General features: G+C 62.7%; 14 protein-coding genes across 14 annotated transcripts; 8 read left to right on the forward strand and 6 right to left on the reverse strand.

Moving 5' to 3' along the window:
- Positions 1-80: 80 nt before the first annotated feature.
- On the forward strand, positions 81-3,501 carry MJAP1_000469 (uncharacterized protein; the record flags this gene model as incomplete). The annotated part of the gene is made up of 3 exons (XM_060264439.1): positions 81-122; positions 145-2,667; positions 2,692-3,501. 3 exons carry the CDS (start codon positions 81-83, stop codon positions 3,499-3,501), a joined length of 3,375 nt encoding a protein of 1,124 aa, XP_060120422.1.
- A 180-nt stretch (positions 3,502-3,681) lies between these two features.
- On the reverse strand, positions 3,682-4,156 carry RAC1 (Rho GTPase protein rac1; the record flags this gene model as incomplete). The annotated part of the gene is made up of 2 exons (XM_060264440.1): positions 3,682-4,113; positions 4,136-4,156. 2 exons carry the CDS (start codon positions 4,154-4,156, stop codon positions 3,682-3,684), a joined length of 453 nt encoding a protein of 150 aa, XP_060120423.1.
- Positions 4,157-5,142: 986 nt separating this feature from the next.
- MJAP1_000471 (uncharacterized protein) lies at positions 5,143-6,297 on the forward strand (the record flags this gene model as incomplete). The annotated part of the gene is made up of 1 exon (XM_060264441.1): positions 5,143-6,297. The coding sequence occupies one exon, from the start codon at positions 5,143-5,145 to the stop codon at positions 6,295-6,297; it is 1,155 nt and encodes a 384-aa protein (XP_060120424.1).
- A 221-nt stretch (positions 6,298-6,518) lies between these two features.
- Positions 6,519-7,016, forward strand: rpl35 (60S ribosomal protein L35, L29; the record flags this gene model as incomplete). Its single annotated transcript, XM_060264442.1, has 2 exons — positions 6,519-6,536; positions 6,648-7,016. The coding sequence occupies 2 exons, from the start codon at positions 6,519-6,521 to the stop codon at positions 7,014-7,016; spliced, it is 387 nt and encodes a 128-aa protein (XP_060120425.1).
- Positions 7,017-7,610: 594 nt separating this feature from the next.
- On the reverse strand, positions 7,611-7,869 carry MJAP1_000473 (uncharacterized protein; the record flags this gene model as incomplete). Its single annotated transcript, XM_060264443.1, has 2 exons — positions 7,611-7,741; positions 7,773-7,869. 2 exons carry the CDS (start codon positions 7,867-7,869, stop codon positions 7,611-7,613), a joined length of 228 nt encoding a protein of 75 aa, XP_060120426.1.
- An 89-nt stretch (positions 7,870-7,958) lies between these two features.
- Positions 7,959-8,466, forward strand: MJAP1_000474 (uncharacterized protein; the record flags this gene model as incomplete). Its single annotated transcript, XM_060264444.1, has 2 exons — positions 7,959-8,264; positions 8,293-8,466. The coding sequence occupies 2 exons, from the start codon at positions 7,959-7,961 to the stop codon at positions 8,464-8,466; spliced, it is 480 nt and encodes a 159-aa protein (XP_060120427.1).
- Positions 8,467-8,522: 56 nt separating this feature from the next.
- On the reverse strand, positions 8,523-9,282 carry MJAP1_000475 (uncharacterized protein; the record flags this gene model as incomplete). The annotated part of the gene is made up of 2 exons (XM_060264445.1): positions 8,523-8,718; positions 8,741-9,282. The coding sequence occupies 2 exons, from the start codon at positions 9,280-9,282 to the stop codon at positions 8,523-8,525; spliced, it is 738 nt and encodes a 245-aa protein (XP_060120428.1).
- A 198-nt stretch (positions 9,283-9,480) lies between these two features.
- On the forward strand, positions 9,481-9,995 carry COX4 (Cytochrome c oxidase subunit 4; the record flags this gene model as incomplete). Its single annotated transcript, XM_060264446.1, has 3 exons — positions 9,481-9,783; positions 9,812-9,923; positions 9,949-9,995. The coding sequence occupies 3 exons, from the start codon at positions 9,481-9,483 to the stop codon at positions 9,993-9,995; spliced, it is 462 nt and encodes a 153-aa protein (XP_060120429.1).
- Positions 9,996-10,325: 330 nt separating this feature from the next.
- On the reverse strand, positions 10,326-11,571 carry SHO1 (Transmembrane osmosensor; the record flags this gene model as incomplete). The annotated part of the gene is made up of 2 exons (XM_060264447.1): positions 10,326-11,499; positions 11,531-11,571. 2 exons carry the CDS (start codon positions 11,569-11,571, stop codon positions 10,326-10,328), a joined length of 1,215 nt encoding a protein of 404 aa, XP_060120430.1.
- A 256-nt stretch (positions 11,572-11,827) lies between these two features.
- Positions 11,828-14,015, forward strand: MJAP1_000478 (uncharacterized protein; the record flags this gene model as incomplete). Its single annotated transcript, XM_060264448.1, has 2 exons — positions 11,828-12,478; positions 12,501-14,015. The coding sequence occupies 2 exons, from the start codon at positions 11,828-11,830 to the stop codon at positions 14,013-14,015; spliced, it is 2,166 nt and encodes a 721-aa protein (XP_060120431.1).
- A 4-nt stretch (positions 14,016-14,019) lies between these two features.
- UTP25 (rRNA-binding ribosome biosynthesis protein utp25) lies at positions 14,020-15,984 on the reverse strand (the record flags this gene model as incomplete). Its single annotated transcript, XM_060264449.1, has 4 exons — positions 14,020-14,820; positions 14,843-14,927; positions 14,950-15,578; positions 15,601-15,984. 4 exons carry the CDS (start codon positions 15,982-15,984, stop codon positions 14,020-14,022), a joined length of 1,899 nt encoding a protein of 632 aa, XP_060120432.1.
- A 60-nt stretch (positions 15,985-16,044) lies between these two features.
- MJAP1_000480 (uncharacterized protein) lies at positions 16,045-19,896 on the forward strand (the record flags this gene model as incomplete). Its single annotated transcript, XM_060264450.1, has 2 exons — positions 16,045-18,007; positions 18,083-19,896. The coding sequence occupies 2 exons, from the start codon at positions 16,045-16,047 to the stop codon at positions 19,894-19,896; spliced, it is 3,777 nt and encodes a 1,258-aa protein (XP_060120433.1).
- On the reverse strand, positions 19,897-21,466 carry MJAP1_000481 (25S rRNA (cytosine(2278)-C(5))-methyltransferase; the record flags this gene model as incomplete). The annotated part of the gene is made up of 2 exons (XM_060264451.1): positions 19,897-20,842; positions 20,865-21,466. 2 exons carry the CDS (start codon positions 21,464-21,466, stop codon positions 19,897-19,899), a joined length of 1,548 nt encoding a protein of 515 aa, XP_060120434.1.
- Positions 21,467-21,523: 57 nt separating this feature from the next.
- MJAP1_000482 (uncharacterized protein) lies at positions 21,524-22,810 on the forward strand (the record flags this gene model as incomplete). Its single annotated transcript, XM_060264452.1, has 4 exons — positions 21,524-21,782; positions 21,805-22,247; positions 22,270-22,698; positions 22,721-22,810. The coding sequence occupies 4 exons, from the start codon at positions 21,524-21,526 to the stop codon at positions 22,808-22,810; spliced, it is 1,221 nt and encodes a 406-aa protein (XP_060120435.1).
- Positions 22,811-22,847: the final 37 nt, after the last annotated feature.

Here is a 22,847-nt window from a genome sequence, read left to right on the forward strand (position 1 = left end):
CCACCCTTCGCATTCGTGGCGCGAAGAAGCCTCGCCGATCGACAACACGTGGCTCCACGTGGGGGTGCGCGTGGACCACCATGGAGGACCGGGCGGCGAAGGCGGCTCGAGCCAGGAAACAGGTAGGTGGGCTAGCTCACACAGCTCCGGAGACACCAGGAGGCACAACGCAAGAAGCTCGAAGAACAATCCGCGCCGAAAGGGCCGGAACTCGCCTTGTCAGCGGGGCCCCCGCCCGGACCAGCACGCCGGCCAGAGGCACAGAGGGTGGGGGCGAGCGCAGGCGCTGCGTCGGCGTACCCGGAGGACATCCCCGACATTTCCAAGCGCATCGAGGCCAAGGTGCGCAGGGGGCCGAGTGCGCAGCTGCAGACCAGCGCGCCACCGCCCAACACGGCCGAGCAGTTGTTTGGGGGGCCGGGCGCAGCTGATGCGCCGCAAGAGCTCAAGAAGGATGAGGCATACGATCCATTTGGCGCGCCAGGCGGTAGCGACCCTTTTGGCGCATCGGGAGCGAGCGATCCGTTCGGCGCGCCCGAGGCCAAGGATCCTTTCGGGCCTCCGCCGGCAATGCACAGCACGCCGGCCAAGGCGAGCGAGGTGCCCAAGGTACAGGACTCCGAAGTCTCGGCAGAGTATGCGGATCACTTGTTTGGCGGCGACAAGGGCAATGGGCAGGCGCTGTTTAGCAGCGCGCCGTACGAGCCTAGTGCGCCAAAGGACGACGCACCGTCGGCAGATGGCCTGTTTGGGCCGCCCAGTGGTGCGCACGACCCATTTGCGCCGCCCAAGACAGAGGGTGTGAAGGATGCACCGGAAACTTTTGCGTCGAGTGACGGTCTCTTTGCGAACGAGAGCGCCAAAGAGGATCCGTTTGCGCCCAAGGATGATCCTTTTGCTCCAAAAGAAAGCGATCATTATGCGCCAAAGGACGATTTGTTTGCTTCTAAGGAGAGTGGTCCCTATGCGCCCAAAGATGATCCTTTTGCGCCAAAAGAAAGTGATCCCTATGCGCCCAAGGACGACCTATTTACTCCAAAAGGAAGTGATCCTTTTGCGCCAAGAGAGAACGATCCCTATGCGCCAAAGGACGACCTGTTTGGTCCCAGAGACACCGACTCTACCACGCAAAAGGACGACTTGTTTGGTCCCAAGGACAATGATCCTTATGCGCCCAAAGACGATCCGTTTGCACCCAGAGAGGATCCCTTTGCTCCCCGGGAAAATGACCCCTATGCACCCAAGGACGATGCGTTTGCACCCAAAGAGGACCTCTTTTCCCTTAGGGAAAACGAGTCGTATGCGCCCAAGGACGATCTTTTTGCTCCGAAAGAAGACGTATCTGCTCCCCCGGGCGATCTGTTCGCTCCTAAGGAAAACGATGCGTATGCGCCCAAGGACGACTCTTTTGCTGCCAAGGATGATGTTTTCCCTACGAAAGAAAATGACCCCTATGCGCCAAAAGATGACCCATTTGCTCCCGGGCAAAACGATCCCTACGCGCCGAAGTACGATCCATTTTCTCGGAAGGAAAATGATCCCTATGCACCAAAGGACGATCTTTTTGCGCCCAAAGAGGACCCCTTTGCTCCTCGGGAAAACGACCCCTATACGCCCAAGGACGATCCGTTTGCACCCAGAGAGGACCCCTTTGCTCCTCAGGAAAATGACCCCTATGCGCCCAAGGACGATCCGTTTGCGCCCAAAGACATTGTATCTGCCCCTACGGACGATCTGTTTACTCCATCTGAGGGCCCCAAGGGAAGTGACACGCACAATACCGCGGACGACTTCTTTGCGCCCAAGGATGACGCACCCGACGCGCACAAAGAGCCCAACGATGTGTTTGGTGCACCGGCCGATTCCAACACTCCGAAGGATGGCGCACACGACTCCTATGCACCCACCGAGTACGACGGAGCAGATGACCTCTTTGGCCCAAGCCCCTCCCAGAGTGATCCGTTTGGCGCAAAGGAATCGGAGCCCGATGCACCAAAAGACGACGCCGTTGCATCCCGGGACGATTTCCCTGCGGACGTGTCCGAGCCCACCGACTCGCTCTTTGCGCCAGCAACCACGAGTGCGCCGCCGAAAGCAGCCGAGCCGAGCGAACCTACGCCACCAAAGGACTCTTATGCCCCCAGCGGTGAGCAAGATCGCTATGCTCCCAGCGGTGAGGACGATCGCTATGCCCCGAGCACCGGTGAATCGGACCGCTATGCTCCTAGCGCCGGTGATGCCGATCGATACGCACCGAGCGAGGATGCTGAGCGCTACGCACCGAGTGCTGGTGACGCCGATCGCTATGCGCCGCAAGACGAGACGCCCAGCACATCGGCTCCGCAAGGCTTCGATGCCGCAAAGCTCTTTGATTCAGAGGCACAGCCGGAGAATGTGGATGCCACGGGCGACAGTACGACGCACGACCTGTTCCCCGAGCCTACCACTCACTCGATTCTTGATCCGGCACGGCACGATGAGCGATTTGCGCTCGAAGGTAGCCCCTATTCGGAAGAGATGGCCGAGGCGCACCCTTCGACCTACCTGCTTGGCTCGCCGATTGCCGAGGACCCCGAGGCAGAGAGTGCGCTGGATGCTGACTCGCTGCATACGGCGCGCCGCACGATCCTTGCGCTGGAAGCAGAGCGCCGCCAGCTGATGGATTCGGTACGTCGCCCCCCACTAACGCAGGCAAACGATGCCGCAGCCCGGATCGCAGCTCTCGACACGGCTGTCGCTCAAGCGCAAGAGGAGCTCGTCCAGGCACACAAGGAGCAGGCGCTGTTGGCGGACGAAGTCACCAAGCTCCAGGCCGAGGCGCAAAGGCTTCGGACGCGCTCGTCTGACACGTCGCTCCTCGCCGAGCTCGAAACGTTGCGGGCCGAAAACCGCGCGTTGCAGGCCGAGATTGCCTCGGGCGCACATACGAGGCAGGACGAGGAGCTGCACGAGGCCCGCGCACACATCCGCAAGCTCGAGGCGGAGCTCACCAAAGAGGCTGCGCAAGTGCACGCTGCGCAGCGCCGTGTGCTGGAGCTGGAGCGCGATGTGCCTACGTCGCAGGGCCGCCGCGTCGTGTCGAACCCCGTTCTGCCGAGTGGTGGCCGTCTGCATCGCCGGAGTGCGACGGCAGCGTACGTCGCGACGCCGCGCCTCACCCCCCTTGCCGAGCAGGAGCCTGTCGCGTTTACGCCGCGTGCCCCGTCTGACGGCCCTCGGCGCCCGACGCGGTTCCGTGAAGAAATTCCCGACGAGCAGCGCCACCGGCGGCGCGAGAGTCTGCAAATGCTGCGCGCGCGAATGGACGAAGATGCCGAGGCATCCAAGAGCCCTGCTGCGCCCAAGCTTCCGTCGAGCACCCTGTCCATTGTCCAGGGTCCCAGCTCGACGAGCGCGGTGCAGTCTGACGGCACGTCCGCCGCCAAGAACAAGGCAAATCAGTTTTCGCAGGATGCCTTGCTATTTTGCTCGTCGTGTAAAGGCGACCTCATCATAGTTTAGGTATGTGCCCTATGCTAGTACAAACTAAGCGTTACAATACACTTGGGCGTAGGGAGTGTGAAGAAGAGCGTCCGCTGTCGCCCAACAGCGCCGTATCATGTGCGTCTGTGCTTTGTGCCGTCACAGTAGCGAGGGTCGTCAATCATATACCAAGCGGGCTGCCCTCGGGTCCTGTAGGTATTACAACACAAGGCAGTTGTTCATTTTCCGTCGCTTGATCGGCTTCGGGGAGAGAACACAGCGGATCGCCTCGTCAAACACGCCCTTGAGACCCTTCTGTGTCAAGGCGGAACATTCGAGGTAGCGCACAGCGCGGATCTCTTTGGCCATTTGGCTGGCCTGGCTGTAGGAGATCGGTGCCATGCGGCGCTCTCGCAGGCGCGCATTCGTCGCCGGATCTTCACGCAAGTCCAGTTTGGTGCCCACGAGGATGATGGGGGTATCGGGCGCATGGTGTGACACTTCAGGCCACCACTTGGTCTTGGCGTTCTCGAAACTCGGCGGAGACACGATTGAAAAGCAAATCAAAAAGATGTCCGTCTGCGGATAAGACAAGGGGCGCAGACGATCATAGTCTTCCTGACCGGCTGTGTCCCATAGGCCTGGGGTAAGCTGCTGCTAGGCGAAAACGTACCGAGGCTGACGGGTTTGCCATCGACCATCACATTGGCCGAATAGTTATCAAAGACTGTAGGCACATATTCGCTCTGTCGTCAGCACGAAACGGCACACGTACCGGAAATGCATTGGTCGTATACGAGATCAACAGGCACGTTTTCCCCACGGCACCGTCACCGACAACGACACCTAGCGATTAGCACACCCGTCACAACCTACATTTGATTGTTTGCATTCCGATCGAATTTTGCAATCAATAAGCTGATCCCTCAACCAAGCCAGCTACTCCTGCTGGCGCACTGACCGTAAAATGGGTGAGCAAACGGCTTTCCGCGCCCCGCCCGCCCCCCGCCCTTTGTACTATCCCTGGGCACCGGCCGAGAAGCGCAGCTTTTTTTAGGGGCGGCGTCATGAAGCGTCCTCTCGGCCGACGTCAATGTGCAAGCCTCCACATGGTGAACTTCTAAAGCGCAGGGACGCAACATCCACGGACCAGCGCACGGTAGATGTCTGGCACCCGATGGGCGCTATTGGCCGTGGGGTATGCAGCGTAGGTGGACATGACCGTGCAGATCGCTTGGGGGTAGTATAAAGGGTGCACGCCGCGCAATTGTGACTCTCTGGCCACCCCATCTCGGCTCACGTCCCCTGTACTTACCCTCCCGCTGACAGCCTGGCGCTTCAGCCGCTTCCCTTCGTTCGTCTTTACTTCTTGCCTGTGGGCTGGTCCCTTGGTTTCCTTTGAGACCCCTTCCCCTGACTCTTGGCTGTGTCGTAAAGACGCGCCCCCCTGCCACTCACCCATCCCCGCCCCGCCCCTTTCCCAGCTGCTTTGAGCTCCCTTGTCCCTCACTTTCTTCTCGCTTCTAAAGTATAGCGACCATCATGCCGTGGGCGTCGATGCTGTACAATCTTGAATTCCTCCCTACGGGCGCGCCCGTGCCGCCCGGAAACGGGAAACACTGGCATCGCACCGGAGTCGAACACTGCGCACTGGTCGACGGCGTTCCTTTGCCGAGCAAAATGGAGCGCGCGGAAAGCTCCGAGTCCGAATCCAGCTCGGGGTCCGATAGTGACGGCGACTATGCATCCTCCGACGCTCCCCCTCCCTTGACGCCGCGCAAGCGCCGCATGCAGCCTGCCATTAGCCCGCGAGATTCGCAGGCGGATCTCAACGGTTCCCCTGTACAGTGTGTCCTGCCACAGCGCCCGGGCAATGCGATGACCCGCAACATACGCGAGCCCTGGGGGCATCGCCATTCTCCTACGATCCGGTCGCCCTCGCGCGCACAGAACACTTGTACTAAGCTCCCTGCCCACTTGACACCGATCAACAACCATGGCCTGTTCCTCCCGGGCCAAGCAAACACGAAACAGTCTGGTGCCAAGCCGCGGTCCGAGGACCGCATTCGGGCTGCACAGCACCTGTTTCGTGCTTTGGGACATACGAACCGCTCCGAGCAGGCTCGGACCGAACCAGGTAACGCAGATCGCGCTGCTACGCGGCCGCGCATCTCCTTCTTGCACGGCCTCTCCGCGCAGGCCGACCGCCGCAACAGCAAGCACGACTTGGCCGAGGTGCCGAAGCCCGCGGAACCGATCATGCCTCAATTCTCGCGCACGATGCAGGGTACACAGCAATGTGTCATTGCGACCGAGAGCAGCACGTTTGAGCTGGTCATTACCCCGCCTTCGCCCCGCCCAGACGGCGAGGATAAAAAGAAGGGAATCACGGGTGTGCGTATCACTTCGCACCGTTCGCGTGCGCCTCCGACGATCTCCCCGCCCTCGCCTACGCTGCAGCCGCCGCCGTTTGAGCTGGCGCCGGGCCGCTCGCGGCACCTGGCCCAGCAGCGCCGGCAGGCCGCTCCGCAGCTGCTTGCCCAGCAGACCGTGCACCGGAACCTCGCTCCCTCCCCGTCGCCCCGTGCTCTGATGCAGTGCAACACGATGCCGCTGCAAGAGAGCGCGGTGCAGGCGCGCCGCCCCACGACGCCGATGGCGCATACGACTCCCTCGAAAGAGGCCACCCCGCCGCGGTTCTGCCAAGGCGTGCACTTCGCTGGTATCGAGGCGCCTTCGTCCAAGTACGTGCCGCCCGGTCGCCGCCGCCGCATGCCTGGCGCCGTAGCACACTCGCCCATGGGCGCACGCGTCGCGATGCCCCTCCATCACTAATGCCGTAGCTGCACGCGCTGTCCATGTGCATGGACCACCTCCACATTATTCTTTCCACGTGGCCCTTTTGGTACTGTATAGAATCACGTGTTTGGTCAGCCCTGCGGCGGGGGTCACCACCGTTTCGGGTCCTCACCACACTGCAACTTCCTGCACGAGTGTAGTCGTCATGGTAAGTTTTTGAGTGCTGGGGAGTGCGCCGTTGTGCGTGTTTTGACATGATGTCTGTGTATGGCATAGTGCGCATACCTGTGCGTGGTGTCCATTGCACATGTTTGCGCCGTCAACACAGACAGAAGAACAACACACGACGTCCTCCTCTTTTGACGAAAATGATGCTAACCTCCCAGGCCAAGGTTCGCACTTCCGATCTCCAGTCCAAGTCCAAGGCGGACCTCGAGTCCCAGCTTGAGGAGCTCAAGCAGGAGCTCCTCCAGCTCCGCGTCCAGAAGGTCGCCGGTGGCGCTTCGAGCAAGCTTGCCCGCATCAACACTGTGCGCAAGAACATTGCTCGCGTCCTCACTGTCATGAACATCAAGCAGCGCGCCAGCCTGCGTGAGTTCTACAAGGGCAAGAAGTACCAGCCCATTGACCTCCGCGCCAAGAAGACCCGTGCTCTCCGCCGCAAGCTGACCAAGTTCGAGCAGAAGCAGATCACTGAGCGCCAGCACAAGAAGGACGTTCACTTCGGTGTTCGCCGCTACGTCATCAAGGCGTAAATGGATTTACGTTTTGACGCTATACACATCTGGCCTCATGGCCAGGTTGCCGACCGGCACAGGTGCGGTGCGCGTTGTCAAGCCGCAATGTAGTTTGTATTCTGCCCATGGCGGCGTGGCATCTGTAGCCTAGCTACTCCCAAAAAGGAATATTACCTGCGAATGTCGCTTTCCTCAATGTGTGAAACTTGTGCATGATGGGCGATAGGCCAGCGTAGACGGTGGACAATGGGGCGCCGGCGCCAGCTCCTCCGTAGTGGGATCACTCCCCAGCTCGTGCGGACGCACCTACAAGGGTGTGTACCGCGTCTGTACGATGCTGCGCTCATCCTACCTGTGCTCTCGCACCCCTGCGCGCCTCGCTCGCTCGTGCATCTCGGCGCGAATATGATTTTGTCCAAGGTGTACATTCTGCCCTAGGGCAGGCGCTATCGACGTAGAATACTAGAGATACGCACAAGCCGATCCGCACGTTCATTGTACGATCACTCGCGCGCGACCTCGAACAGGCGCATGGGTGCTTACGCGCCGCCGCTGGGTTAGTCTGTAGGATGCGCAAAACATACACAAGCTGTCAAGCCCGGCGGGCGAGTGTTAGTACACGTTCTCTAGCACCACAGTACGTACAATGTTGTTGATAGGAATGTGCACCAGCTTTACGAGGTAGCCGATGAAACCCATCACGACGAAACCCGTACCGACCGCGCGGCAAATCTGGATAAACTCTGTGGTCAGCCGCCAATCTAGCACGCATACCCTTGCGGTCCGGCTTCGTGCACCGGTTCAGGAAGTGCACGCCCTCCTGGACGAACGACACAGGGACGTCCACAATCTCACGGATGCGCTCCGACATTGGTGCTCCTGATACAGCCGCGCCGGTGCCTGCGCTGGCGACGTGTTCATCACGTGACTCCACGCGAAGATCCTATCCACCTTTTCGATATGTGGGTGAGTGCGGTGCGTAGCGCGATGTTTGTGCCTAGCCGGGCGGCGTTTCTGGCCCCCCGCGCTTCTCTGTTCACTACCCCTCCCTCTATTGCGCAGCGTGTGCGTTTTTCGAGCACAAATGTGCCCGAAGAGGCGGAGGAGCAGCCCCACCCTACGTCTGCCGGTCCCCTGCCGATTCGATACCCCTACTTTGTTTCGCGTGTCGGCGTGAACGGAATGAACCTGCCTGTGTATACGGATATCCGCAACGCACGCAGCCGGTACCTGACGAATATCCGCAAGGTCGAGGGCGACGTAACCGTACGTTTTTTCTTTTTTACTGACCCAGGCGCTCTGTCGCGACTTGTTTGAAGACTTTGGCTGGGGCGATCCGTTCAACAAGCTGAACCCCAACGCTGAACTGCTTGTGCGCACGACGCAGCAGGCGGGATCCAAAATGATTGTCATCCGCGGCAACTGGTCGCGCGACGTCAAGGCCTGGCTCGAGGAGCGCGGCTTTTGAATTGGTTGTCCTTGATTCTGTTCATACATACCCATACCTCTACGGTACCTGACACCCTACTGTGCACTGCGTTGCGTGATGCCCAGCTTGGACAGCTTGACGCGCCGTGCGACGCTGAATGCGAGCGCAAATACCACGACCGTCACGAGCGCGGTCGTGGGCTCGGATACGGCGCCGCGTGCCCACTTGGTCTCCCACAGAGCGAGCGTGATCTCGAGAATGAGGACGACGCCGATAGCGTAGCCGAGGCCCCTGTGTCAGTCGAGGCACCTACCGATGGTACTTCCATACGCTCTTGGCCTTGCCCACCGAGCCAAAGACGGGCTCTTGCGCCCAGACGGTGGATGCGCCGAGGAGCGCCTGTGCCCAAAGCAGGGTCAGGAGCGCCACGCCGAGCACGCCGTGCCACGAGATAAAGTGTTTTGCGCCCGGCTTGCTGTGGCTGTGCCACATGATCCACACGCCAAATGTCAGTAGCGGCAGACCTGCGCCGAGCACAAAGAGCTGGTGCAGTGCGAGCCCCGCGTCTTTTTCCTGCGGCGTCTGTGTAGACTGCAGGACAAGAATGCCTTGCAGGAGCAAGTACAGTCCCAGAGATACGAGCAGCGGATGGTACAGCGCAAACGGCACCTTGCCTCCCGTTGCATACAACACCATCGCCCAGATAGACACGACAAAGGCGAGCGCACATGCCTGCACACGACCCGCACGCGGCCCGTTTCCCGCGACGAGCGCATCGCGCAGCGCCTGGATCTGTATAACCTGCGTCCCTTGTCCTCCCATGAGGTGTTCCTGCTCGCTATTCTCTTCTGGCATGGCGTGTGGCGAGCGGTAGGCAACGCAGCGCAGCGCACGTCATGCGCTCAAGCCACTTGCCCTCTCCACGCACGTCAGGGCATTTTTGTATTTTCTGACAAACGGGGCGGCCGCGGGCGGCCGAAACACGTGCCGCGGTTTTCGCCGCCGGCTGGCCGGACAGAGCCTGCGACCAACCTGGATCACCCGAGCTAGACCATGTCGTTCCTGCCTAGCCGTCTTTCGCTGACTGCCCGCGCCACGCTGCGCGCCATTCCCCGTGCCCAGGCCTCTGCCCTGCGCAGCATTGCCACCTCGGCTGTGCGCCTGAGCGAGCAGCCCCCCATCATCCAGGGTTCGGGCTCGCCGACTGGCACCATCCCCTCGGACGAGGACCAGAGCACCGGTCTTGAGCGCTACGAGCTCATGGGCCGCCTGCAGGGTGTCGACGTCTTCGACATGCAGCCGCTCGAGGCGGACCGTCTCGGTACCAAGGCGGAGCCCGTCAAGGTCCGCAGCATGGTATGTTGTGCTTGAAAAACTAATCCAGTACCACGAGCAGATTGTCGGCTGCACTGGTGTTCCCGTCGACTCGCACGAGACCCTCTGGCTGAACATGAGCCGCGAGAAGGAGTTCACGAGGTGCCCTCGCTGCGGTAGCGGTACGTTCCCCTTATCTAACCCTAGTCTACCAGCTCGAGTTCCTCGGTGAGGAGGGCCACCACCACCACTAAGGGTTGATCCCTTGTGCTATACGCAGTGTAGCGTCTACGCCGATTCGGTAGCGATGTAGCCCCAGGCGCGCCTGGATACCAACCGCTCAGCAGCACGGATTGATCGATGTTTGTGTCGGCGCTCAGCCGCGTCGTAGAAGCTATGGAAACAGACCGCTGCTAGGGAACTGGCGACGCGCACTTTCATGTGCATGCGACGCGCGACAGAAAGAGCCGAGACTCGAAACCAGATCAAAAGATGGACGGCAGCATCCGAGTCGGAGGACCCGCGATGCTACAAGCAGCGTGACTCGGTGTGCATCGTCATTAGACAAGGGGTGGTCGGGACAATTACAGCATTTGGAGGTAGTTGCTCGGCACGATACCGAGCTCGCCGTTGGCACGGTGCGCCTGCCACCACTTGCCGGACGAATCAACAATCTCGAGAATGTCGCCCTTGTTGAACGAAATCTCGGTCGGGTCGTCCTCGCTGGCCTTGTACGAATAGAGGGCCTCGGCGCGCTGCACGCGCGGCGCACCGGTCTCGAGCGACTGGGGCGCACCCTGCGGCGCAGCCGACTCGAGCGTGGTGGGGTTGCCAGCGAGGATCGGGGGAGCGAGCGACGCGTCGCCGCCAAACTGGGGAGGGTAGCTCGACGCGCTGTTCATGCCCAGGTTGCTGTTCGACACACCGGTCGAGAGCCCACCAAAGCCGTTGGCGGGGCCGTGCGAACCGGGCGTGGCAAACTGGCTCTGCGAGGGAAGCGACTCGGGCACCACCGAGCTGTCCACAGCGCGGATCTGCGCGCTGTTGTCCGGCACGCTCGGGGAGTGCGAAACGACACCCGTCGGCACGCTCTGGCCCGAAGGGATGCCTGCATTGTCGACAGAGTTGTTGATCTGGTCCGCGCCAAAGTTGCCACCGTTCAGGCCGGGCACCTTGCTCGTCGAGTTCTTGCCGAGCGAGAAGCGGTTGCGGAGGTTGCCGAAGCCGCTCGTCGCGCCGTTGCCAGCCGAGGCAAGCGCGCCACCGGCACCCGCGCCAACGGCACCGACACCCGCGCCGACACCCGCGCCCGTCGCGGTGGCCGAGCCCGAGCCGAGGCCGGCGCCGGTGAAGCCGCCCGAGGTGCCACCGACGGCGTTGCCCTCGGTGCTCTCGACATAGGTAAGGTACAGGAGCCAGATGATGCACGCGATGGCGAGCAGGAGGTAGCCAGCACCGACGGCCTGCATGTCGCCGTAGGAGCTGTAGATGCAGAGATCAGTGCCGAGCACCGACATGACGATGCCGACAATCAGGAAAGGAATGAGCAGCGGCTTGAAGAAGCCGACCGAGCCAGTGACCATCAAAAAGATCACGGCAATAACCAGCGCGAGGTCGATCCAGACCGTGAACCAGACGTGGCGAGCACGGCTAAAGTGGCCACGCGACTCCGCAACACACTGCGAAATGAACGCAACCCACCAGCCGATGAAGCCGAGGAGCGCGCCAATGCCAAGGATAGAAAGGCCGATCGCATTCCTGTGGTCAGCACTCAGATGCTCCTACTCACTTGCCGCCAACGCGGTCCAAGCCGGGGAGTCCGCGAGCCATCGTGACAAGTCGTCAAAGAGGCAGGTGCAAAATACGACGTCGGTACGCCGACCCCTGCGAAAAGCGCGCGTTGTGCCGCGTGCCAAGGGGCGCCCGGGAATAGACCGTGGCCCAGGAATGCTGCGCGAAGCTGCAGGGAGCTGCAGCATGCACGCGCTTAATTCGCTACACAACATCCACTCAGCACGAATGTCCGCGCATCACGTGGCTCCTTACAGGCCCCTCGCGTCTTGTGGAGGACTTGGCGTGGAAGAGCATGGTGGACGGTGCGCGGCAGTCGCTGCTCCAAAGCAGGTACGGCGACCAAACAACACACACACGCGTCGCGGGGCCGGAGACGATCGCGGCGGCAAAAAAGAAGCGCGCCGAGCAGCGGCGCACTCAGCTGCTCTCGGCACGCCACAGCGACGAAGAGGACTTTGTGCCGCTCGACACGCGCCCGTCGCGAGCACTGGCGACGCGGGGGGGCGACGCGGTAGCGGCGTACGACGCGTACCAGGGGCCGCACCCGGAATCAGGGCTCCAGCGGGAAGAGGACGACCTGGGGAGCGGCGAGGACGAGCACGCAGCGTATACCGGCGCCACCGAACGCATTCCGCTGGGCCGCGATGCGGAGCGCAAACGCAAGCAGGAGCAGCGCAAGCAGATGCGCAGCCTCATCGCCGAGGCGACGGGCGCGCCGGACGAGGACGAGGATATCGCAATCGTCGTCCGCGAACCGCCGCGCCGCGCCCAGCCGGCGGCGGCCAAGGAAACAACGATCCACGAGCCGATGGCCTTGGACGTCCCAGACTCGATCCTGATTCGCGACGAGGACGAAGAAGAGCGCAAGGAGCAAGAGGCATGGGAAGAGGCGCAGCTGAGCCGTATGGACATGCCGGGAGCACGGCAGCAGCGCGAACAAAGGGTACGTTGCTTTGCTAATCCAGGAACCTTCGCCGCACCGCCCCGCTCCGGTGCCGCTTACGGCCGCAATGCCGACACCTACGTCGTGCCTGGCGCGCCTCCAAGCCCAGATCGCGCACTTGGACGAACGCACAGACGAAGAGAGCCAGCGCCGTGCGGACGCCGAGGCCGCTTTGCAGACGCTCGACCGCGACGAGGCGACGCTCAAGGCGGCCGTCGAGAGCGCCGAGGCCAAGTCGGCTTGGTTCGCCGACTTGGACGTATTTGTCGAGACCTTTGCTGCGTTTCTCGACGCAAAAATGCCGCTCCTCGAGACGCTCGAGCACAATGCCATTGCGCTGCTCGTCGATCGCACCGTGTCGCGCCAGCGTGCACGCGCACTCGCCCTGGAGGACGCACTCGCGCTCTTTCACGGCACATCGAGTGCGTCACTGTGGGTCCCGCGCGAAAAAGACGAGGTGCTGCGCCCGATGAATGCGGATGGGCCGGGCACCGCGCCCGTGCGTGAGGCGCGCCGCGCGGCACTCGGCGCCGTGCCAGACGTGAGCAGCCAGCGCCTCTCGCCGGGAGAGCTCGCGCACTTCCAGGCCGGGCGCGAGGAGCTCGCGCGCGACACCGTACGGCTCTTGGACGACACCAAGGCCCCCGAGTTCCGCAGTCCGCTGGCGGCCGACGAGTCCGGGGCGTGGCACCCCCGCTCGCTCGCGGCACGCTTCCACGACTGGCGCGCGCGCTTCCCGGGCGAGTACGACCTCGCATGGGGCGGCCTGGCCGTTGCGAATGCGTGGGAGTTTTTCGCGCGGTACGAGCTCGTGCAGTGGGACCCGTTTTGGGCGACGGGACGCGATGCGCCGGACGAGGCGCAACTGCACGGCCCTGCGTCCGGCCTCGAAGGCTTTGCATTTGAGCACGAGCTCAGTGCGTACGTCGACGCCGATCCCCGCGAGGAAAAGAAAGCGCGGGGCGGCGACGCCGAGGCGAGTGCGACGCTCGTCTCCAACGCTGTCGTGCCGCGCCTCGTGGCGCTCGCCGAGCAGGCGTACGACGTGTGGAGCGCCGCCGAGACGGGCGCTGCGCTGACGCTCGTCGAGCAGGTGTCGTACCTGCTCGATGCGTCCGGCTGGCGCTTCCAGTCGCTCGTGCGCGCGTTTCTCGTGCCGTTTGAGAAGCAGATCGAGGTGCTGCGCGGTGCGCTGCGTGCACCCGTAACGACGCCTGGCCTCGCGATCCACCCTGGCCTCGCCTCCGGGCGCAGGTACGTCGTGGAGGAGCTTGCGGCCCTTGCGCTGAACCTCGGCCGCTGGAGCGTCTACTGGCTCGGCCCCCATGCGCTGGACTGGAGCGCGAGCGAGCGCGGGACGTACGAGCAGCTTGTCGACCGCCTCCTGGGCGAGATCCTCTGGCCGATCCTTGTCGATTCACGCGAGTTTGGCGGCCAGCAAGCTGCGGCGATGCTCGTGACGCGCCTGCCGAAAGCCGCCCTGCCGAGCGACGTGCGGGGCCGCTACGAGGCGCTTGCGTACAATGATACCCCCTAGATACCTATGTAAACCGCCATGCAGAGCGTGCATCGGTGACCATCCGCCGCGCCTGCGCCGTGCCGAGCAGGCGTTCCAAGCGGAGCAGGTCGTACTTGGAGTAGAGCGTGTGCACGGTGATCTCGGCCGCGTCCGGCACCTCGTCCGTCTCCTTGCGGGGCGTGAGCGGGGCGTTGACCAGCTCGGGGTAGTATTCCGCGTGCTCGGGCGGCGCGTAAAAGACAATGGTATGGGCGCCGCGGATCAGGTAGCGCCGGTAGAAGTGGAAACGCTCCGTCAGCAGCAAAAACGCTTTTTTCCCCGAAAAAAAGGCCTCGCGTGCGCGCGAGATCTCCTTGTTGGTCGAGTACTCGGAGAGCGTCGTGTACGAGAGGTCGCTCTGCTTGCGAAAGTGGTCCTCGAGGCGCACAAAGTCAAAGTACGACGGGACGACAATCATGGTGTGCGTCGCACTGATTGCCGAGCGCTGCAGGTGCGACAAGGTCTTGGTCAAAAAGACCTGCAGGCGCGCATCCGCGTCGCCCTGAGCGTTGGCGCAGTCGAAGCGCGTAAAGATTTGGCGGATGCCCGGCGCGACTTGGGCGATCGCCGCGTCCTCCTCGGTGACGACCGACTGCGTGCGCACGCGCCCCGCGACGTTCTGCAGCTGGTGAAAGGCCGCGCGGAACTCGGGCGCGTCAAACGACGAGAGGAGTACGGTCTGGCGCAGATTTTTCGCCTGGCCGTCGAGGTACCACGGCTTGACGCGCGAAAAGTCGGTATCGTGCGCCTGCTTGGGAATCGCGTTGAGGTGCTCAAAGACAAACTGGGTCAGCCGAGTGACGTACCTTGACGTGGTCCCAGTTCTGCATCAGCATCACATCCATCTGGTCCACGAGGAGCATTTCGATCGACGAGAGGTAGTCCGCGTCGCTGCGTCAGCCACAGTACGTACCGCTCTTTTTCGATAAGGAGACGCAAACCCAGCGGGCTCGCGACAATCACGTCGCTCTCAAAAAACGCGCTGTAGAGCTTGAGTGTCTTGCGCGTCAGCTTCACGCCGAGCTTGAAGTTATCGTCAATGTTTCCGCGGAACGTCTTGCGGTGGTCGGCGGGGTAGCGGTCCGCCGTGCGCTCGTCTGCGAGCTTGTCAACGACATTCGGGGGGAGCGAAAACTCGGACTGGAAGCGCGACTTTTGCTCGATCTGCTCGCACGCCGACAGCTGGATCATGCGCTCGACCCACTCCTTGGCCGTGTTGCGGAACGGCGTAAGGAGCAGGACCTTGGGGCGCGTAAAGCCCTGGTCACGCAGCTCGGGCAGCTCGTCGTCGTCCTCGTTCGCCTTAGCCGCCGCCGCGGCCTTGGCCAGGCGCTCGTTGTCTTTGAGCACGCGCTGGCGCGTGCGCGCAACGTGGCTCATGGCATGCATCGCGAGCACAGTACGCAGGTCGTCGTGCGTGTCCAGTGCGACGTGCGCGTCCCACAGATCGACATAGGTGCCGAGCAGCTTGACGAGGTCCGTGTGCTTCGGTGCGACCTTGGCATATTTTTCCTTGTACGCCTTCCAGATACGCGCATGGGGCTGCGTTAGTCGAGGTACGTACGTGTCCCACCGCGTCGCTCTTCTTTTGCGCACGCACGATCGTCGCGCCGCCGAGCACGTCGATCGGCTCGGGCGCACTCCAGCGCAGGTCGCGCGTATCGACGCCGTCCAAGTCGCGGCTTTCCGGACCAAAGTGCGTGTGGAACGCGTCCTTGTCCGCGCTTGTCTCCTCGTCGTCCGACGCCGCGTCCTGGACGTCCTCGGCGGCAGGCGTCTCGGCGGCCGGTGCTTCGTCCTTGGCCACCGCCGCGCGGGGCTGCGCGGGAGCGCTCGAAAGACGCACACGCTTCGCGCTCCCGGTAGCCGTCTTATCAGCCTCGCGCGGATGCGCTGCGGATACATTCAGCAGCGTCAGCAGGCGCACATGCGCCGTATTGTCCCCCATCCCGTTGCTTCTCACAAAGATTTTTGCCCTCCACACGTGATAAAATTCTTGCCACAGACGATGCCGCTCCCAGTGTCCAAGAACCGGGTGGGCCTCGGCCATGCGATCTTTAACCGCCGCGCGAAGGAGGCGAAGCAGCGCAACTCTTCCGAGTTCCATACGACCGATACGCACACTGGCCAGCCGAAGAGCACGCGGCTGCAGTCCGTGACGCACCAGGGCGACCTCGAGGACTTTTTGAATACGGCTGCGCTTGCCGATGCCGACTTTACCGCTGAGCGCCGCAACGACGTGCAGGTGATCAAGACGACGGACGACTCGCGCACGCGCCACAACCCCTATCTGCTCACGTCGCAGCAAGAGGCCAAGGTCCTGGCGTCGCACAAGGAGAACCGCGACCGCCTGCGTGTGCCGCGCCGCCCGCCGTGGGACGTGAACACGACGCCGGCGCAGCTCGAGCGCGCTGAGAAGGACGCGTTCCTCGATTGGCGCCGTGGCCTCGCCGAGCTCCAGGAGGGCGTCGGGCTGGTCCTGACGCCGTTCGAGCGCAATATTGAGGTCTGGCGCCAGCTGTGGCGTGTCGTCGAGCGCAGCCAGCTCCTGGTGCAGATTGTCGACGCGCGCAACCCGCTGCGTTTTCGGTGCGAGGACCTGGAGAAGTACGTCGAGGCGATTCCCGCGAATCCGAGCGAGATGCGCGCCGCCACCGAGACGCCCGACTTTCACGGGCCGCGCAAGACGCTGCTGCTAGTGAACAAGGCAGATCTCCTTACCGAGGGCCAGCGCAGGCAGTGGGCGCAGTACTTTGACGAGCAGGGTGTCACGTTTGCCTTTTTCAGTGCGGCGGACGAGACCGCGAAGCAGCTCGCCAAGGCACAACGTGAGGCGCAGTTTAAGGCGGCCGAGGAAGAGGCGAAGCACAAAGAAGAGATGGCTGAGGACGACGAGGACGAGGTGCATGACGAGGATGACGACGACGCGCACGACGACGCGCACAGTGCGCACGATGCACAAGAAGCACACGACGAGCAGTGGGAAGACGAGGCAGAAGGAGCCGCCGACGAAATGCATACCCTGTCGATCGGCGCACGCGACCCTTCGCGTATCCTCAACGTCCTCGAGCTCGAAGAGCTCTTTACGCACGTCGCTCCGGATCTGAACCTCTTTGCCCGCGATCCGGACTCGGAGAACCCCGGCGTACCCGAGAAGCTCACCGTGGGTCTGGTCGGCTACCCCAACGTGGGTAAGTCATCCACGATCAACGCGCTGCTCGGCGAGAAAAAGGTGTCGGTCAGTTCGACGCCAGGCAAGACGAAACACTTCCAGACGATCCATCTGTCGCCCACGACGATCTTGTGTGACTGCCCTGGTCTCGTCTTTCCCCAGTTTACGACGACGCCCGCGGACCTCGTCTGCGACGGTATTCTCCCCATCGACCAGATGCGCGAGTACACCGCGCCTGCCGAGCTTGTTGCGCAGCGTATTCCCAAAGATATCCTCGAGGCCGTGTACAACATTTCGATCCCCATGCTTAGTGTCGAGGAGGGCGGCAAAGGCGTGCCGACCGGCCTTGAGATCCTCTCGGCCTATGCCGTGGCGCGTGGCTTTGTGCGCCAGGGCCAAGGCAACCCCGACGAGTCGCGTGCCGCGCGCTACATCTTGAAGGACTACAACAATGCGCGCCTCTTGTTTGCGCATCCCCCTCCGGGCGTCGACGCAGACAAGTTCAACGCCGAGTCGCGCGATCGCATCCGCGAGCAGTACGCGAACCGCCGCATCGCCGCGCCGATGGACCTGCCTTCGGACCCTCGGCAGCGCCCGGTCACCGCGCCGCTGTCCAAGTCGGGCTCGGTCGACAACTCCTTCTTTGGCCCGGGACCGATGCCGGGCATGCAGCAGACCGGACGCCGCCGCGCGCCGCAGACGGTGCGTATCGGCGCGGACGGCAAGCCTGTCGCCGAGGGACTCCGCGGCAGCTCCAAAAAGCACAACAAGGGCAACAAGCGCGCCAAGCAGCGCTCGGGTGCCGGATTTGCATAGAAACGAGCCAATTTGTGGAGGAACGCATTGGCCATGCCCCATCACGTACTGCGTGTAGGCAGAAAAACGTCCAAGGCTTCGTATGCCGACCTCGCCGAGCTGGACCGCGCCGAGATCGGGGCGGCGCAAAGCCAAGCACGTCTCCCGCCGCTGAGGGACGCGCCGCGCCTGCTGGCATGCCACGACTTCCAGGGGGGCTACTCCGAAGATCCTCAGACGCAGGGCTACTCGTTTGAGCACTGGGCGTACGCGGACGTGTACGTCTACTTTTCGCACCAGCGTGTATCGCTGCCGCCTGCCGAGTACGTACATGCGGCGCATAGGCACGGCACACGGATCCTCGGCACGCTTATTTTTGAGTGGGACGAGGCACGGGCCGATCTGCGCCGCTTGCTCGACGGATCCAAACCGCAGCGAAGCAAATTCCGCGAGCCGCTCTCGTTCGAGTATGCAGACAAGCTGATTGCACTCGCCGCTGCAAATGGGATCGACGGCTTCCTGGTGAATATCGAGGTCGCACTGAACTTGCAAGGGCTCTCGAATGTCTACCTCAACAAGCTCGACGCGATGCATAACGCAGGCCGCCTCCGCCGCTGGGTCGAGTACCTACGCACCGAAGGCGAGAAACACATCAAGGAGTGGCACGTCGTGTGGTACGATTCCGTGACGTATCCGCACGGCCATCTCGCCTGGCAGGACGCCATGACGCCGGCCAACGCACCGTTCTTTCGCGCGGCGCACGGAGGGTTTACCAACTATACGTGGACCGGCCCCGAGTTTGATCCGACCAAGCTCCATCCAGCGCTGGTGGCAAGCGCCGCCATGGCCGACGCGAATCAGTACAAACGCGCCGACGTCTACACGGGCATCGACGTGTTTGGCCGCAACTGCCACGGGGGGCACGATACGTGGAAGGCGCTCGAGCTGATCGGGCCGCGGCGTGCGTACCCGGCCGCGGAGCGCTCGCTGGGACTCAGCGTCGCGCTCTTTGCGCCGGGATGGACGTGGGAATCCAATGCACCGGGGCCGACGCGCTCCTGGGCCGATTGGTGGGAGGACGACTGTCGCTTCTGGCTCGTGGGGCCGCACGCGGTAGCACGGCACTTTGATGCGCGCCCGGTGCTCTTCAACGGTTTATTTCGGACCAACTTTGCGCTCGGCACAGGGATCGGATGGTATGTCCGTGGCGAGCTGGCGTTCGAGGGGCCGTGGTCCGACGCAAGCGTCAGCGCGCCGAAGCCGGACCTCGCATGGCCGACGGTTCAGTACGTATGCACACCGAGCGGCGAAAAGGCGCGCTGCACCGTCACCTCGTCCTTCGCCAAGGTCGCCTGGAGTGGCACAGGCGCACTGCAGCTCGACGTTCCGGCCGGCTCGTGGCACATTCCGCTCCTTGCGCTCGAGGTGCCAGAGACGTGCGCCGGCTCGGCCACCATGCGCCTTAGTGTCCACGGCGCCGCTGCATCGCCGTGCATCCTCCGCCCCCACGCTGCGTCGCCTAAAAGTACCTCTACAAAAGGGCCGCACGGCTGGACGCAGTACGCGGCGCAGATCACGCTTGTGCCCGGAACCGTGCATGTCGGCGTGGCGATCGAGGTGCAAGAGGCATGCTCGGTCCTTGTCGGCCAGCTCGATGTCGATCAGACTCCGATGGACGACGTGTACGAAGCTCTATGGTCCGATCGCGAGACACTCACCTGGCCCGCGTTCGCTCCGGAAGGCTACGAAATCTTTGCCGTGTCCGAGTCGCCTGCGTGGCTCGGCACCGTTCCGTCGTCTGTTGTACATATACCCCCGGCGCTCGCCGCAGATCACCTCCTGGAAATCCGCCGGATCGGTGCGTGGCCCGAGGAACCGGTTGCCTACTCGTAGCTACTTCCTCTTTTTCTTCTTCTTCTTCTGTGTGCCGTCCTCGGACGCGGTGCGCTTCGGCTCGCGCTCAAAGCAGCACACAAAGAAGCCATTGGTCGCATTCGCATGCACAGTGCCTTCGGGCAGGTCGATCAGGCCGCCCGGTGTGCACCGCACCATGGCCGCGGCCATCGCCTCGTCACCACCGCAGGCGTCTGGGCGCCCTCGCTCCGGCCACGAAGGGAGGACGCGGTCCCGGGGCACGAGGCGCCACCGCCCGGCCTTGGCCTCGTCAGACTCCAAGACCTTTTGCACCACGGCCTCGTTCTCTTCTTCGTGGATCGAGCACGTAGAATAGGTAAAACGCGTCAGGCCCGGAAAGGTCATGGCGTGCCGGATCATATTGGTTTGGAGGCCCGCCAAGTTTGCGAGACGCGCGGCAAGCGCCTGGCCTTTTTCGGCAGGGTCGACGTCCTCGAGATTGTCCTGCTCGTCGTCGTTGCCGGACAGATAATCGAGACGGTTGACGATACCGCTGCCCGAGCACGAGGGGTCCAGAAGCATGTACTGCACCGCGTCGTGCTCTGCCGGGTCGAGCGACAGAAAGTCGGTTTTTTTTGGATGGACATTGCCGTGCTCGCGCGCAAGACATCCTGCGCGGCCAAGCAGGCGGACAAGCGTCGCGTACCGATTCGGCGCGCGCTCCAGCGCGGTGAGCTTGCCGCGGCCTTGCATGAGCGCGCTCAGGTGGCTCGTCTTGTTGCCCGGCGCGGATGTCGCGTCCATCGCCGTCGTATCCTTGGGCCCATCATGCAGGGGATCCAGCACGGCGGCAGGGAAGCAACTCGCCAGATCTTGCAGGATCAAAGCGCCGTTCCGGAAGAGCTCCGTCTTCATCAGGCGCGATGTCGCGTGGGGATGAAATGCGAGCACATTCTCGACGTGCTTCGAGCGGAGGAACTGGGTACTGCGTTAGTCAAGCGGCGTACTCTTTGTAAATCGTGTCTCCCTCGAGCAAGCTCCACCCCTGCTCTTCGAGGTGTGCAACAGCGTCCTCAGCCGAGGTCTTGAGCGTATTGACGCGGCACCAGCGCGGGATGCGGCCGGCGATGCGCCGCTCCTCTGCGCCGCTCCGCAGTTCTTCTGGACGGCTCTTTCCCATACGTAGTTGCACACGCACGAGTTCCGCGTGCAGCTGCGACTTGTACTTTTCGAGCGCAACGCGCGGCGGCCACGCCTTGGCCGCCTGGATGCCACGCGACGCAAACAACAGGTCGTGGGTCAGGACCAGCAATATGCACGAGGCGAGCGTCGGCGCCGGAGGAGATAGTGCTCCCTTGGTTCGATTCAAAGGACTTGCGCTGCCAAACCACTTTTCGCGGCCTACGACATCGACCTTGGTGAGGATCGGCTGCAGAGTCGCGCGGAACGACAGTGTGTTGACGACCAGCGCGAGGATGCGCTTTGCATTTCCTGCCGCACGCGCATCTTCCTTCCGATCATCCGCCTGCGCGGTGATCGCCTTGATGGAACCGCGCTTCGCGAGGATGTCCTGCAGCGCGCGCCCCGCACGCACATAGAATTCGGCCATGCTCCGGGAAAAAAACGATCGGGCCCGATCGTCGATCGTAGACCTTCGCAGCGATTCATGGTGGTGGACACAAAGCTGTACGACGTGCTGGGCGTTGCGCCTGACGCGTCTGATGCCGAGATTAAGAAGGCGTACAAGAAACAGTCGCTTGCGAACCACCCCGACAAGAACCCTGGCGACGAGACGGCGTCGCAGCGCTTCCAGGAAGTGGCAGCCGCCTACGAGACCCTGGGCGATGCGGATGCGCGCGCTGCGTACGACCGCTACGGCGACGACACGGACCCGCGTGGTGGCGTTGATATGGACGACCTGTTTGGTACGTGCTCAGACTAATCCAGCCTCGATGTTTGGCGGCCCCTCGTTCTCGTTTGGCGGCGGTCCTCCGCCTCGCCGTGCGCAGGACTCGGTCATTCCCTACACGGTGACGCTCGAGGACCTGTACAATGGCAAGACGGCGCACTTTGCGCTTGAAAAGAATGTCGTGTGCTCGCACTGCCACGGCACTGGTGGCAAGGCCGGTGCACAGCCGAAGGACTGTGTGACTTGTGGCGGCAAAGGCCGTGTGCTCCAGCAGCGCCAAGCCGGTAATGGAATGATCTCGCAGTCGATCGGTACGTGTGGTGAGTGCCATGGTACCGGCAAAAAGTTCCGCGAGAAGGAACAGTGCAAGAAGTGCAAAGGTGCGCGCACCGTCCAAGGCAAGGCACGTCTGCGCCTCGAGATCCCCCGCGGCGCACACGACGGCCAGCGTATCGTGTTTGAAGGCGAGGGCGACCAGATGGTACGCATCTATGCTAACGCAGCCCGACTCGAAGCCCGCGTCAATCATCTTTGAGCTGAAGCAGACGCCGCATGCCTCGTTCGAGGTGCGTGGCATCGACCTGCTCGCCACGGTGCGCATCACTCTCCTCGAGGCACTACAGGGCTTCTCGCGCTCTGTGCTTACGCACCTCGACGGCCGCCGCCTGCACCTGACCAAGGCGCGTGGCGATGTCGTGCGACCCGGCCAGGTGGATGTCGTGCACGGCGAGGGTATGATGGACCAGCGCCGCAGCGACCGTCGTGGCGACCTCTTCCTCCGCTACGAGATCGAGTTCCCTACGGATGAATGGGCGCGCAACGCCGACGAGGCCGCGCTCAGTACGCTGCTTCCCCCGAAGCGCACCGACCTCCCGGCCGAGGAGGACGTGGTCACCGACGATCTTACGACCAAGCCTGGCGATATCAACAAGGTACGTCGTCTATCTAACGCAGTTCGGCATGAACCAAGGCACGCGCATGCCCGATCAGGATACCTACGACCAGCCCGGCGACGATCCCAACATCCAGTGCGCCCAGCAGTAATCCTCCACTTCTCCACACGGCGCATGCATTAGTCAGA

Source organism: Malassezia japonica, chromosome 1 (assembly GCF_029542785.1).
Source record: "Malassezia japonica chromosome 1, complete sequence".
Taxonomy (NCBI): domain Eukaryota; kingdom Fungi; phylum Basidiomycota; class Malasseziomycetes; order Malasseziales; family Malasseziaceae; genus Malassezia; species Malassezia japonica.